The following is a 16,580-nucleotide window of genomic DNA, read 5'->3' as shown; positions in this document are numbered from 1 at the left end:
TAGCTAAGGCTATGGTAAGATCAGACAGGGAAGCATCTTCTGGACAAAGCATCTCTCAGGTTACCCAGTAGGGGAAATGGGATTACAAACATTTAGAGAATTTCTGGAGTTGTTTATGGTTAAAATTAAGTTACCATTGGGAGTTCTGAACGCTGTTGTTATTTTAATTGGAAATTAATTTGGTGGAGAAAAACAAACATCTCCTGTTTCATCCACTTAGCAAAATTTCTCCTGATTTCCTTCATTTCCCAACACATTTGATGTGAATGTTGTAAGACTGAATTGAACAGATGAGCCAAGTGTGAAAATGTGCTTACAAGTGGTAAAATAGGGACTAGAGCTTCAGCTGCATTTTGAAGAGGAATGGGACAATGGTAAGAATAAAAACAAAAAAAGCACAATCGCAAGTGAAATTGAGCAGAACTCTCAGCTCATCTCATCGTGCACAAAATATGGTGTTACAGAGCAAAGCTACTCACAGGTATTTGCAGTGCCTTTGGGGATGGGGAGATAGGAGCCTGGACTCCAAGGCCGACCCTGATAATTCTTCTTGCATTTCCCACAGTCTGGACCTGTAGTGTTGTGCTCACATTCACAGGTCAATTTGCTGTTGTCATACACACACACAGTGGCGTGGAGATTACATTTGCACCTAAAGAGAGGAGAAACAAGAGTTCATTGTTAAGTCAAGTTGGTGATCACAGAGGCTTTACCCATCTATCTCCTGGGTGGTAGTTCTCACACCCTGCTGTGCTTGGATACCTACAAGCTCTTGGCAAAATATAGATTTGGAGGCCCTACCCTCAGAATCTTTTCAACAAGTGCCCTTGGGGGAAGAGGTGGGGTTATGATACAGTCTGTATCCTCCCACACTTTGAGGAATCCTAATACCAGTCAGTCCGTTCAGTGGGGACCTGAATGTGAGGTAAGACAACTGTGCTAAAAAATCAAGGGCTTTCCAACAGGTATCAAACTACTTAGGGAGCAGTTTTCCTGTAATATTATCAAAACTATGACGATTTCATCTGGGTTGGAAGAACAATGTTATCTTCTGTTTTTCCTTAAACCAGAAAGGCAATCTTTCTTTGTTGAAAAGGAAATGTAACCATTAAGACAATTTGCTATTCAGACTATTTTATAGACCCAAGGAGGTCATAATAAGATATTCATATTCCGGGCTCAAAAATGACCTTACCCCAGATCCAAAGTTTTCCCACCAAGGCTTCTACCCAATCTGAGTAGTCCTTAGATTGCTCCCTCACAGCAAATAAGACAATTACAAAGTTCTCTCAGGAATGGTTCAAATGACTCAGAAAAAAAATGCTTAGAGGTCTAGAAAACAAAAACCTATATGTGGCTGGATTATTGCCTTTGGTGCCTATGAATAAAAGTGTGATCTATGAGAGGCCACAATGAAATATGCAATTTCCACAAAAATGCATCCCCCTATCCAAAATCCTGGACTATAAAATTGCAAAGGCCAACTGGATATTTGTTGAGGTAGCAGATTATAAATTGTAACTTCCCAAGCACAGGTCGCATCCTGTGGAAAAGTAAAACCTAGGTTGACAGGATGACCATGGCCAGAGGCCAGAATAGTGTATGCAGGATGCCATGCATCCACACAAAGGGGAGAGCTAGGACACCCAAGCTGAAGGATAAAGGGTCAAGGTATGTCAGAGTCAGAATCGGGAAAATGTAATTTGTGTGTGTGTGTGTGTGTGTGAATTTTTAAATGAGTCTGGCCTCTCCCAAGAAGTAGGACAAAAATACAGAAAGCCAAATTTCATAAAGACAAAGAAATATTGTTGTGCTTTACATTTGTTTTCCTTTGTGGAAAGTGTCATGAATTAGAAAAGGTAACAGTAGTCTTTCTTAGGTAGCAAAATAAGGTTCTTTAAGAACTGATGTGGGTTTCTATGTTGTCTGTACAGCAACATCCGAGGTTCTCCCTTGTGCACTGATGATCTGTTTGGTAGGCTGGCCCACACTTATGGCAAGGAAGCAAAGGAATGGCTAAGACCATTACTGAGAGCTGTTGGGTTCTTTTCTAACCAAAAGGTGTGGCCCCTAAAGCAATGCCCACCCTGCCCCCCTCCCTCAAACCTCCCTGGGTAAAGACCACACCTCAGCTTCCTCAGGGGTCTAGCACAATTCGTAATACTTGTAGCTATACTCTGCCTTCTGTATACTTATAAATTGTAGTAAATTGAAAGGCTGCTGTTTAAACTTTTTTTTTTCAACGTTTTTTAATTTATTTTTGGGACAGAGAGAGACAGAGTATGAACGGGGGAGGGGCAGAGAGAGAGGGAGACACAGAATCGGAAACAGGCTCCAGGCTCTGAGCCATCAGCCCAGAGCCCGACGCGGGGCTCGAACCCACCGACCACGAGATCGTGACCTGGCTGAAGTCGGATGCTTAACCGACTGCGCCACCCAGGCACCCCGAAAGGTTGCTGTTTAAACAATACCTCTTCAACTTAGATACATAAACAAAGCCTTTAAAATTAACATGTATGCAGTCTCATAAAAAGATAAGAGAAAAATAATTCGGTTAAGTGAAACAGTGTTTAATTATGAGCTAGGTCTTACAGCAATCTCCTCTATGCAGGGAGGGAGTCAATTGTGCCAGATTGTATATGGAAGGATCTTTATCCATCAACATTAGCACCTTTATTTATGGGTGTGTTTGTATATATGGAAGATGTTAGAAACCTAAGTGATAGAAGCACCAGCTTATACTGATTTAGCACCCTATCTGGTGTTAAAAATTCCAAATGGGGAAAAGAATAATGTGACCCCAAAGGATATGCTGGTTTCATGTAGGAAGACCAAGAATACAAGAAGTAATTGTAAGTTGGATTAAATGTCTTGTAACTGTTAATACCTTCATATACTTGTAGTCACTTTCTGTGTTACAGGCAATTTCCATTCTAAAGACCTTATATTTGCTGAGAAAATATTCTTTGAATAACAAAAGAAGGTGAAAGAGGAACGGATAAATGTTTAATCTTATTTCTCGCAGATTTCTTTCAATTAATGGTTCATCCTCACCTGTCCAAAAGCTAATCATTCAAAGGCTCAACTCAATTCAAACTCTTCCCAATCACCTATGCTACCAGTGTAGGCACCCTGAGCTCTATTCTTCTGATCCCCTTAAATGCTTCTGTGTATTTGGTTTTGTCAGTTGTTCCTTAAGGCTCTTTGAGCTTTTAAAATGTTGACTCATTGCACAAATCTCTCCCATCTTAAGCGGGGGTGGGGGGTGGGGGGGTGGATATCTACCCTGTACTTCTTTTCTACCTTGTCTTCATTTCCAGCTACTTCTTTAACAATCTCCTCTCCCTTCTTGAGTTTCCTGTACTTGAATTTTCCATTTTCTCATCTCCCACTCACTCTCTCTTTCTCACCACCACAGCCTCTCTTGCCATGACCTCCTTGTTGAAAATCCAATGGATACTTCTCTTTACCTCATTTGACCACCCAGGGGTATTTGAATCTCTCTCTTTGATTGAGGTATTGACCACTCCCTTTCTCCTGATACTTTGTCCTCACTGGATTCTCAAGTGCATTTTCAGAACCTTCTTCTGTGTGTTCTTTTTATATGCTGTTCTTGGGGTTCTGGCTCAGAACCATCAGCCTAAGTGAGTCTTTTCGGACACTCTTAAAAAAGGCCGTCCCTTCAATTTCCTCTGTGGTCCTTAACTATCTTTGGGTTACAGCAAACTTGCATTCTAAAACAAACTTCCATAATCTTCCCCACCCTGAAATAATAAGCACATGAAAGATAAGCTTTAACATTTGAAAACATTTTAGGAGATTCAGAGAATCTCTGTTACCCACAGAGATTGATAGAACCCTTCCCTCCACTATTACTAGGTGAAGATTACCTGATTGACATATTGATAAATTCTGGATCTATCATGGATATCTCTCCTGGGCATGTCAAACTCCACTGATCCTGAACTGAAGTCTGAGCCTCTCTTCCCCACTCACTCCTCCTCTGAGATGTCTGTCTCAGTAAACTGCATCACCTTTGAGGCAGTTGGTTGAGAATGCCTCTCTTCCTTTCCTATCACATCTAAGTTGTCATTGCTCCATCTCTCACCAAATTCTGGGATTCCTTCCTCTTTGATAACTCTCAAATACACATGGTTCCAGCCACCCATTGCCACTGCCCTCGTGAAGCTTGTCATCATCTCTGATCTGCTTTATTACAATGGCTTCTCAACAGACCTTACTGCCTCCAGTCATGCTCCTCTCTAGCCCAGTCTCAACACAACAGTCAAAATAATCCTTTACACAAAAATATTGGGGTCACTGTGGCTTAGAACCATTTAAAGACTTGTCAGTATTCTCAGAATAGAGTCCAAACTCTGTCATGTGGCCTCCAAGTCCCTTTGAAGTTGGTGTCTTCTCCCTTCTCTAGATTCATCTGCACTGCCAGCAACACTACTTAGTTTTTCAAACTTTGCCTTCAGGTAATCTTATAAGCTGTTCCTTCTGCTTGCAACATTCTGCTCTACCATTTCTATTCCTTTCATCTGCAAAATTCTTACCATTCAGGTGTCAACTTGGAAATTTCTGTGTCTGGCTGCTAACTGACATTCAAAAAACATCTGCTGGTCAATTATCTGAGTGCTTCTCTGACCCACCAGAATACCTTTCCCATGTGCTCCTGGGACACTGGGTGAGGCCAGTCACATGATAAAGCCCACACTATCTCTGCCTTAGACATAGGCTGCATTCTCATAGTTTCTTCTTCTAGCATGTTTACTAGAGTAAACTCCTGGAGGCAGCAGTCATGTTTGCCTTATTTATTGCAACATCCCCAGCACATGTCAAGGTGCTTGGCACATAGTAAGTACTTAAAAAAAAATGTATATGTATATATATATATATATATATATATATATATATATATATATATATATATTTGACAGATAAACAAATGATTGTTAAACAAGTAAACTCTCTGAAAGCAGGAACTTCATGGGTCTTTTCTACAATGTCTAGCACAGTAATGGACTAAAAACAGAATTAATAGGTATTGTAATAAATCAAAAACTCCTTGACATGTGCTCAAAACTACCACATGCCCTTATCATTGGTTTACATAACTAACCTCATAATGGGCAAAGAGAACTCTATAAAATTGGTAAGACCTTGTAAACACTATTCAAACTCCAGAGAATTTGCCAAATGCTGGAAACCTAACACAAGAAAAAAAAAAGCCTGAAAATAAATGCCTCAAAGACTCAGGAAAACAACACAGTTTAGAGGAGAAAGAACAAGACAAAACAAAAACAAAGCATTTGTGCAGCATAATTATTCTGGAATGTTCATCTTTTGGCTTCAACTTCTCATGGAAGAATGGCCACCTGGTTCAGGTTCAAGTTTGGCAATCTTGCTTGGGTTCTGGCAAAAACTGGAACTTGTCTAGTATTCATTCTGCTGACCTAGCCTAGCTTCTGGACTGTGTTTCCTCCATCCTGGTGATGACTGTTGTACCTGGGCAGCACAGGTAAAAGTGGACATTGAGGTACCACAACACTGGCTGGTATTTGAAAATGATTCTCTTTCCTTCTCTACAGCTTGGTTTATTTGCATCAGCCCATTCCAACCAGCCACTAAGATTCTTTATTTAGAGCCCCTGCCAGAGTATCTTTTCCTCCAGCAGAAAAAAAAGAAGAAATGGATGTCACAACGCCAGGAAATTGCTCTCAATTCTTGGGAATATGACCTCCAGCCTTGTGATGGGATGGAGGTCAGATTTCCAGGGCAACCACTTGTCTCTGACAGATTCATTATCTATTTCCATGGTCATCCAGCTCCCACGTCTACCATTACATTGGGCAGGGAAGGAGCTGTACAAATGGAGACCTAACAGGCTTTGCTAACAGTGAAATATCTGATGTTCTGGAGAGCTAAAACCTATTCACTGATTCTGTTTACACACATAGAACTCACACCAAGACACTCTAGATGGAATTGACTTGCTTGTACCTCAAAGATCCACTTGTGCATAAGTGACAAACTACATACACTGTCAAATAAAGGCATTTGCTAAGACGGACTTACAAAAAAAGCGAGCTCTGTTCTTTGATGCGAGTGATGAAAACCAGTGTATTCTTGCTTTCAACCAGGTCTGCACTTCCTGTATTTTAGTGACCAGCTGTCATGAGTCAATTTAATCCTGCTTATAAAAAGGCTCCAACATTTAGATGTGTGCCACCTGCCAGTAGGTACGAAAAACCCATACAGTCTGCCTGTTTTTTTTTCAAGATAATTTAATATATTTATTCTGGGAAACATGTTATCCACCAGAATTTCCTGTGAGTTAGAGATCTATATATATAATCTATCACTAGTGTTTCAAATAGAGGCACCAAGACACAGAAGTTTGAAACTGGCCCTTTCTGAAGCAAAACAGGAAGGAAAGCCAGGCTTGCTGCTTTGCAGGTCAGGGATTTGACTACTTTTGTGCCAGAGGCGGTTCACCATGAAGCGAATGAAGTTTAGAATCACGGCCTTTTCAGGGCCTTAAGGAGGACCCTAGCAATGCTCTCATGTGGTCATGTGCTTTTGTATAATTTTCACAAATAAGATATTTTTGCATTTTTTAAGTAGTGAAGGCTTTCCCTTAATGAGAGCACCCTTCCACTCCCAAAGGGTGTAAATTTTGGGCACAACAAAACCTGGCTCAGTCTCTGGTTGCACCCTCTGGCTTGGATTGGCAGCAGCCACAAATGCTTCTAGAAAATGAGTTCGCACAAACACTGGAGCTTTGAAGATGTCTTTTTCAAAAGGTGATAAATTACAAAATGCCTTTCACATATTTTTTCTGCCTCTGCAGCCCCTTGACCTTTCTCTTTTCACTTTGACACATGAATTGTTGGTTTCCACCTCAACAGATTATTTGCAATAGAAGACCCGCAGCAACATAATTTAGAAATTATGAGTTATTGATTATTAAGTCAGATAGCCTGGGTTCAAATACCACCTTTGCCACTTGTGAGGCCATTGGATAAATGACTTCACAAACACACACGTAAACAGAACGTGTGGAATACTTCCAAGTAGCGGGAACGGTGCTAAGCATTTTTTTTGTATAGTTCACACGGACCTCACAATAATACTGTGGGATTGGCATTAATTATAGATGATGTATTTGCATATTGACCAGCTAAGAAACCAAACCCATCTCTCTAGCTAGAATGAGACGGAACAGAGATTTAGACTGTGGGCAGCCGGCCTCCAGAACTCTGCTCTTACCACCAAAAGTGGAAGGCTGTCTAAGTATGGCTAGGTCTCAGCTGCCTCGTCTGTAAAACAGACACAATAAATGGATGTGTCTCAAAGAACGGTTTTGGGTATTGAATAGATAATGTACGCGTGCCTTTAGGATAATGTCTGACACAAAATTCTTAATAAATGTTATTACTTCTATAGTCACTACTGCTACTACCACGACTGAAATGGGCTTATTCATTCTGTAAGACTTAATTAATAACATATTCTTGGGTAGCACCATGAGAGTGCCCATGGGATTCAAAACCAGAAGATGACAAAGAGTCCTAATGTCCAAGAACATACAATTTTTGAGTAAATAAGATGAAATACACATAGACTACAAACCTTCAAGAGGGCAATACCGAGAATGCCAGGGACCATGGGAACAAGCCCCAGGTGAAAAACATTATACACCTGGGGCATTTCATGTTGACTATTATTGCTAAGCTGCTTCTCTTACAGTGCAGAACTGAGATGCAGACTAGTATACAAGGCTGACTTAAAAACAACAGCCATAGCTATGTCCTATTGGCACAGAAACAAACAGGCGCCACAAGCCTGAAAGACCCCAGCTCCAAAAGACACCAATAAACTGTCTTAGTTGCTTGCCAAAATCAACCAATCAGGACAAGGCACTTTTCTATCCTTTATTAGCATAATGGACCTGGCAACTTTCAGGGGACTTTATATAAGCAGGGCCTCCCCTTTGTTTGGAGAAGCCAGCCTAACTCCTGTGTGTTGGTGATGTGTCTCCTTCCAGCTAGAGCTATAGCCCCAATAGAGCCTCGCCTGTGCCTTGGTCTGGCCTCATTTCTACCGTTGTGGGGCCCAAGATCTCGACTCCAGTAACAATGCTTGATCTAATCATGACAATATAGGAAAGTAGGGTAGTAACACTCACTTGTCCCCCCACTGATAATGCTGTATTTGCACAAAACAGAGGGACAGCCCCTAACGCTGAAGGCGGGTAGAAGAAAAAAAACAACACTTAACCACGTCCTAATATAGATCTGGAACTGTGATAGATGCCTTATGTATGTTATTTCACCTCATCCTCATTACCACTGGGAGAAGGAAGTATAAGTATCTGTAATTTACAGATGTGGAAAGTGTGGTGAAGAGCAGTTAAGTGATTTGCTCAAAGAAGCACTTCTGGTAAGTGGTAGTCAAGAGTCAATTCCAAAGGCCAGGTTTGAGCTGGGACATCAGTCTATTTGAGGCAGAAGAAAGCAAATTGGTTTGTAGAAGGAGAATTAGACTCATGGTTCCCAACAGCGATATTAATACTTCTACTAACACTTGCTACCTAAATTGAGGTCCCTGGATCAGCAGTTTCAGGATCACCTGAGGGCTTGTTAAAAATCTCAGGCTTTTCCCAGACTTGCTGAAGAAGAATCTGCATTTTAACCAGATGGCCAGGTGATTTATATGTAGAGTAAGGGCTAGAAGCACTGCCGAGTCACCAGCGTGTCAAAATCCTGATGAACAGGAAAACTAAAATCATGGGTGTGATCCATATACAAACCTTACTTCTGCCTATATTCTGTTGGGCAGTCTTTGGCCTAAAATCTGAGTAGTACTAAGGTGCTAGTTGTACTCACAAACTGAACTGACCATTTTTGTTTGTGAATTCTGTCAAGGCTATCAATCTGCAGATTCATATATCACAGAATACTTAAATAATTCAACTATATTAAAAACTGTTTATACTTACTAATCAAAATCATATTTCTATCCAGAATATATAAGGAGCTCTTACAACTTGAATAATAAAACAACAAAAAAAAATTAGAAAACGTGTAAAGGATCTGAATAGATAGGTCTCCAAAGAAGATTTATACAAATGGCCAATAAGCACAGGAAAAAATGCTCAACACCATTAGTCATTAGGGAAGTGCAAATTAAAACCACAATGAGTTACCACTTCACATCCACTAGGATGGTTATAATTTAAAAAGATGGTAAACACTGATGATGATGTTGGTAGGAATATATTGTTGGTAGGAATGTAAACTATAAAAAATTTTTTAATGTTCTTTGAAAGAGACAGAGAGAGAGAGAGAGAGCAGGGAGGTGCAGAGAGAGAGGGAGACACAGAATCCGAAGCAGGCTCCAGGCTCTGAGCCATCAGCACAAAGCCCGACGCGGGGCTCAAACCCACAAACTGTGAGATTATGACCTAAGCCAAAGTCTGACGCTTAACCTACGGAGCCACCCAGGCGCCCTGGAATGTAAACTTTTTTAGCCACTTTGGAAAACAATATGGCAGTTCTTCAAAAAGGTAAACATAAAGTTATCATAGGATCCAACAATTCCACTTCTAGGTATTTACCCAAGAAAATTGAATACATGCCCACAAAAAAACCTGTACACAAATGTTCATAGCAGCATTATTCATAATAGTCAAAAAGTGAAAACAATCCAAACATCCATCAACTGATGAACGGAGAAAGAGGATGTAGTATATCCATATAATGGAATATTATTTGGGAGGAAAAAAAAGGAATGGAGTACTGGTACATGTTACAATATGGAAAAATCCTTGAATACATAATGCTAAATCAAAGAAGCCAGACACAGAAAGCCACAAAATGTATGTTTACTTTTGTATGAAATACTCAGAATAGGCAAATCTATACAGATAGAAAGTAGATAAGTGGTTTCCAGGAGGTGGGGGGAGGGGCATACTGACAGTGACTGCTGATGGATGGGGTTTTCTTTTAGATTGATGGTAGTGTTCAGGAACTCAATAATGGTGAGCATTGTACAACTTTTTGAATATACGACAAACCACTGAATTGTATATTAAATAAATGAAAAAGTAAACTAAAAAAATATGGTATTTGTCCACAGAGATGGCAGAAAAACAGTGGATAAGAGTTTGGGCTCTGAGGTCAAATAGTCTGGCTTTAGCAGGAACTTAGGCAAGTTCCTTAAGCTCATTTTATTCCTCTGTAAAATGAGGATAATTAAAATACCTACCTTAAGGGTTGTGGGGGCCTTAAATGATAGATTACAAGACTGCAGAGACTGCTAATTGATGTATCTTTTCTTTTTCCATATCACTACAGTGTTAGCTGGGTGCACAGTCACACGTATTAAGACTATGTTTCCCAGCACCTCCTCTAGCTAGGTGTGGCCATGTGACTATGTCCCACCATTGGCATATTAGTGGGAGTGATGTCTGTGTGTGACACTCCTGTTGGGCTACACTCCTTCCTCCATTTCTAATTTACTTCATGGAACACGAATGTGGCGTTGATCCACTTTGGACAACATGGACCATGGCAGTAACCATGACTAGTGGAACCTGGGCCCTCAGGCAGCCTTCACTGCGGTCATAGGGTAGGTAAAGATAGAGCCACCATTCCAGCCATGGAGGACCTACCTCCCAAGAGAAAGGAGAGAGAAAAAACTTCTACTTTGTTTAAGGCTCTTTTTTTTTTTTTTAATACATGAAATTTATTCTCAAATTGGTTTCCATACAACACCCAGTGCTCATCCCAAAAGATGCCCTCTTCAATACTGTTTAAGGCTCTTATAATGTGAATCTATCTTACACACATCTGAACTTATATTTGAGCATAGCACCTGGCAAGTAAGCAGGTCATAATTATAAACTATTACTATTATCACTTCTATCTCATAGAAAAAGGCCAGATTTTCAACTATCAAATGGGTCTGCTGATCCTGATCCCATGAAGAAAGAGAGAGCTCAAATCTTTCCAGCATTCTCCTACTCCTTCCTCCATTAATAAAACCTGCTAATTGCCGTCTGACAGTAGTTACCACTGGTAAGCAAAAATGTTTTCAGAAGATTTATTGTTATAAACTATGCAATGGCCAAAGTTCGATGTGAAATAGATATCTACTTACAACAATTTTTGGAAAGCAGCCACACACTAACATACTAACAAAGAGTCTGGGCATCTAACTTGGGTTTGCATTCCTGTATTATAGGAGAGGCATAGAAGAAAGAGAGGCGCTAGGACTGTAGGTATCTGCCCTGCAAACCCAGATGACAGATTTCCACATAGCTTTTGAGCTCATTCTTTCACAATATATTGAGTATGTAATATGGCCCCATGTTGATGGTGGCTTTCCTGTCCTGAGGAAACTAATTGAAAGAATTAGTTTTGAAAAGTTATTGATACAGATCTTTTTTTTTCTTTTTTCTTTTTTTTAAGCAAAGAAATATACAGTTACACAGTTTTCTCCAGGAGTGTGAAATAAAGCCTGAGATCCTTATCAAGTTCTTCACAGACACTGGGATCTTACCATCTTTTAAAAAATATGTAATTTATTTGCTCCAAAAATTGATGGAACAGGGGCTAGAAATCCTTCTTGTACATTTAAGCAATAAATGACTTAGACATCCTTATGACATTTAAGAAACCCTCTAAAATTACACTTAAATCTTGCTTGAAACCCTAAACCGACCTGTAGTGAAACCTCAGATTACATGACTCGCTAAACTACTGGTTCTTTTACATAATCTTAAAAATAGCTCTTTTCTGTTTCTAAAGCTTGCCAGGGAGACTAGCATACCATGACTGTAAAATAAAATAAAAATAGGAGCTTATAAATTCGAGATAATGCATTCTCTAAGATTGGAGTAGGTATACGATGGTGCTCTGTGACCTGTTTATTACACTCATGAGGAATCTGGTTAGACAAGAGGTGCTGAAGGATAAAAGACATAACAAGATAATTACCTCAACTGAGACTGCCACTGTTCTCTGCACAACCAATCAATCTGGAGATTGGGAGGTAAAGAGCTTGTTAAATTAAAACTAAACTAATCCAAGGCCAATTAGCAACTAATAGATGAACCTAGATGTTTAATATATCCATGGTGAACCTTTCCATTCTTTTTGAGAAAACAGAAAATTTAGGGGTCTCCGGTTCCAGAAATAGAGATGATCATTGTTCAAGGAACCAGATAAGAGAAACAGGGCAACATGGTGTTAAGAGCTTGGACTCTGGAGACAAAGGGTCTGATATCAAGTCCTAGCTCTGCCATGAACCTGGTGGGTGTCTCCATCTGAGTCTCAGTTTCCTCACATATGTTTTTGGACTGTTATTAGTACCTATCACATAGGATTGCTATGATGATTAAATGGAATAGTTCACGTGAAGTATGTACTACAGATTCTGGTAAATATGAAGTATTCAAGCTGTTATTATGGAGAGAGATGGGAAATTCATGGCTTGGCCATCTAAAAGTCCTTTTCATCCCTTTCTCTCTTGATTTTTTCTACAAAACATGTGAGGAAACTACAATACTCATTTCCCAGGCTCCCTGCCTCTATGGTTGACCATGTTATATAGTCTGACCAGTGGGATGTGACCAGAAGTCACTAGGTGGGGTGTTCTGGAAGGTTTTTATTTTATTTATTTATTTATTTATTTATTCATTCATTCATTCATTCATTCATTTTAAAGTTTATTTATTTTGAGAGACGGAGAGAGTGTGGGGGCGGGGCAGAAAGAGAGGGAGAGACAGAATCCCAAGTAGGCACCACACTGTTAGTGCAGAAGGCCATGCAGGGCTCAAACTCGAAAACGGTGAGATCATGACCAGAGCTGAGATCGAGAGTCTGACGCTTAACTGATTGAGCCACTCAGGTGCCCCTTGAAAGTTTTTAAATGGGGACAGCTTAAAAAGAATCATTCCTTCCCCTTTTTTTTTCTTTTTTTTTTTTTTTTGCCCCCTTTCACTTTGCCATTTCTTCCTTCTTCTTGTCTGGGATCCAGACAGAAATGCTAGGGGGACTCCAGGCTTTGCAACCACAAGAATGGAAGTTCCATTTAATGATGGGTAAGTGGGAGGCCAGAAGGAAACTAAGGCCTGATGGTGCTCTTATACCCTGAGCCCCAGCCTGCCCACCTCCCATGTGTTCTCACTTGAAGAAAACAAGCTTCACCCTGTTTAAGGCAGTCAGCTATCCTGTTTTTGGAAACCAAATATATTCCTGATATAAGAAGCCATTATAAAGGTTGTTGATGTAATCAGGTTATTATTTTCACACATATTCATCCATTTTGTGGTTTACAGTAAACAATTGCTAAGTTACATTTCTTTTTTTCTCTTTATAGAACTACATAAGTGAAATATTTCTTTCACCTATTTTTTACTTCCAGTTGATTTGGACTATACCATGATAATTTCTTATATACTTCTTGGATTAAAAAAATATAATTCTCCTTTTTTCTAGGAGAAACTGGGACAAAAGAAAAATAGGACAGGAATGAACCTAAAGTCCTCTTGTGCTCTGCAAAGCCACACCGTTCAGTAAAACTCTGGCTATAGACCTAAGAACCCTCTGACACTGTAGGATTCCGCTATCAGGTTAGATTGTCAGGTAAGCTTGGGGGTCTTTTAAATAAGTACACTCATCCATTCAAAAAAGGTCTTATTTCCTCAAATAGTTATAGTAGAGTCTGATTAAAAATGAACCAGTCTGAATAAACAGTTTTATCACATAAAAAATAAAGTCACACCTGTGCAAAAGAATACACTACAGCAACCTGATTCTATATTTTTACTTTTCACTACAAAATTTGAGAGGAAATTGAATTAGATTCCCATGGGTGGTATGGAAAATTGGGGGAAATAGCTTTCTTCTAATTCTCCCTTTTCTGAGAAATAAAATAATATCCAATAGAGAAGGGTGCACCTAGCAAAGCCTTTGTTTTTTTCCCCTTATTTGGTGGCCTACTTTTGTCAGCAAGCCTTGAAAAAGTTGAAGTTTAAAAGTAAAAAAAAAAAAAAAAAAAGAAGAGAAAGAGAGAAACAGAGAGAGACAGACACACACACAGAGAGAGAATGAAAAGAAAAAAAAACCCATCTGTTAAAAGAGACTGATCTTACTTGCTGTGGCCGATGACCTGAACTGTATGTCACTTAAGATTAGACACAAAGGCTTTAAAGCAAAGAAATAAAGAACTCTGAGAATAGAAATGAAGAATAGCAATGAACTCTCAAAAGATCCAACAGATAGGATGTGGTCAGGGAAAAATAACCAGATGGTAGCTACGAGATTAATAATATTGTCCCCATCACCACCTCTTCACTTATATAATGAAATATTCAGAGGTGGGGTCTGCACCAAATGAATGAGAAGTGAGGTGTCATGAGAAGTGAAATTTCAAATAATGTTATATGGATCATGGTCATATTTTAGAGTCAAGTGATAGGTGATCAAGAGACCCGGGCTTAATCACTAAATAGGTGATTCACTTTGGGTGGGTTACACTGGCTTGAGGGACTAATTTCTTTAAATTGTGAAAAGTTTGGTCTGTGCGTGAGAAAAGGCTTACGTTGGCTGTGTGATTTACCCCACCTCTGGCGATATCTAAACTTAAACGGGGGTGCACATTGCAGTTTTTGCACCCCCAAATTCCTACTTCTTTTTCCTTTGGTAACAACGCTGTAGGGCTGCCCTTTTTCATCTTCATGTTGGGAGGTTGAGGTGGGGGATTCCAACCTACAGCTCCAGGGATGAGCAGAGAGGCTGAGCTCAGCCTACCAATCCATTCCATCTTCTTGGAAACATGATGATTGGTTCAAGGATGGGAGTAGGACCTAATCCCTGTGAAAACGGACCCTTGGGCCTTTGCTGAGAGTATGAGGGTAAAAAAAGTCCTGTTCCTTGTGGTACTGCCACTCTGGTAGCAGGTGGCCTGGAACTGCTCATGGCCATCTTGTCCACGACATGGAGAATCTCAGCCTAGAATAAAGCCAAGACGGAGGAGAACAAGCCAAGAGATAGGGACAATATCCTGATGACTTTGTGTAGCTCATGCTGTCAGCCTGTCTGAATCTAACTGTGTCCCAGATTCCTAACTATGTGAGCCAAAATAGTCTCTATTTTGTTTAAACTAGTTTGAATTACTTATTTATTTATTTTTGGCACTAGCAACCAAAAGATCCTAATACAATATGCCATGTTAGTTCCCCATGATTCTTCCACCTCCCAAAATGATTGAACTAGACTAGACCTATTACCCATAAGCAGTCATTACAGAAATTGCTCAACAACCCAAAATTTATGGCCTGGCTTGGAAAAGTCTGGCCAACCAGATTTTTCTGCCAAGGATTTAGACTTGCAAAACAGACATATGTTATCATTAGGAGGTAGGCATTAGAATATGCTGGATAATTTCAAAGTATGCTGGTTCTAACCTTACATGATTTTTATAAAAAGTGTTTTGTTTTGTTTTTGTTTTCAGTAAAATGAACTGACTTTTTAAGTTAAGGTGCAAAAATCGTGCTGTATTTTGGAGTTAGAAAAGACCTAGATTTGAATATCCCTATGATCACTTTTAAACTCTTTGACCTTAAGCTAGTTCCTCACCTGTAACATAGAGATGAAAGTGAATGACTTTGTTAGGCTTTATTTTATTTTATTTTTTATTTTTTAATTATTTAATTAATTTAATTTTATATCAATGAAACTAAGAGCTGGGTCTTTTTCTCTTAATGTTTATTTATTTTGAGAGAGAGTGCATGTGTGTGTGTGCCTTGGGGAGGGCAGAGAAAAAGAGAGAGAGAGAAAGAGAGAGAGAGAGAGAGAGATTGAGAGAGAGAGAGAGAGAGAGAGAGAGAGAGAGAATCCCGAGCAGGCTTTGTGCTGTCAGTGCAGAGCATGATGCAGGGCTCCATCCCATGTAGTGTGAGATCATGACCTGAGCCGAAATCAAGAGTCGTATGCTTAACCACTTGAGCCACCCAGGTGACCCTTTATTTTGACTTTTGAATGAGATAGCATGTCAAGTGCCACCATGAACAGATCATAAAAAGGTAAACTCGATAAGTTTTAATTCCCATCTGTCATCATCAATCATTATGAAATATTTGTTAAATGTTTATTATACATAAGATCCGGTGGCTAAGCTTATACTATTTCTGAACGATATCAGAACAATAATCCACAGAAAGAAGGGACCTGCTGTCTCACCTCAATTACTCTAAGGTCATGAGGTCTTCTCATTTTTGTTTTATATTTAACAGAAGAATGAGAAGAAACTTGAGTGCGTTGTGAGGCACTACAGTGTGAAGGAAAGGGATCAGGACTCTGAACTTCATGAGGTCAGGTGATGGGCAGGCTAAACCCCCAGTTCCTGAAAAGGACCTTTCATGGTGCCTGGTCTGGAGTAGGCTCTTTGTAAGTATTTGTTGAAAGAATTATCCAGTCCCATTCCCTCACTGTGGAAATGTGGGAAACACAAGATCAGAGAAATAATAATAGCAATAATAACAATAAAATAATAAATTGGCTAGC

At 39.6% G+C, this 16,580-nt stretch overlaps 1 protein-coding gene across 6 annotated transcripts in view; it reads right to left on the bottom strand.

Annotated features, from left to right (window-relative positions):
• Nucleotides 1–16,580, bottom strand: part of NTNG1 (netrin G1) — a 334,602-nt gene that overhangs the window by 84,060 nt on the left and 233,962 nt on the right. For all 6 annotated transcript variants that reach the window (XM_027058454.2, XM_027058458.2, XM_027058459.2 and 3 more), the window contains exon 4: nucleotides 480–652. In XM_027058454.2, the coding sequence (XP_026914255.1) occupies nucleotides 480–652 (173 nt within the window). The remainder of the gene's footprint in view (nucleotides 1–479; nucleotides 653–16,580) is intronic.

This window comes from Acinonyx jubatus, chromosome C1, assembly GCF_027475565.1.
Source record: "Acinonyx jubatus isolate Ajub_Pintada_27869175 chromosome C1, VMU_Ajub_asm_v1.0, whole genome shotgun sequence".
NCBI classification, from domain to species: Eukaryota; Metazoa; Chordata; class Mammalia; order Carnivora; family Felidae; genus Acinonyx; species Acinonyx jubatus.
Note: the sequence above shows the minus strand (reverse complement) of the source record. Positions and strands in the feature narration are given on the sequence as shown.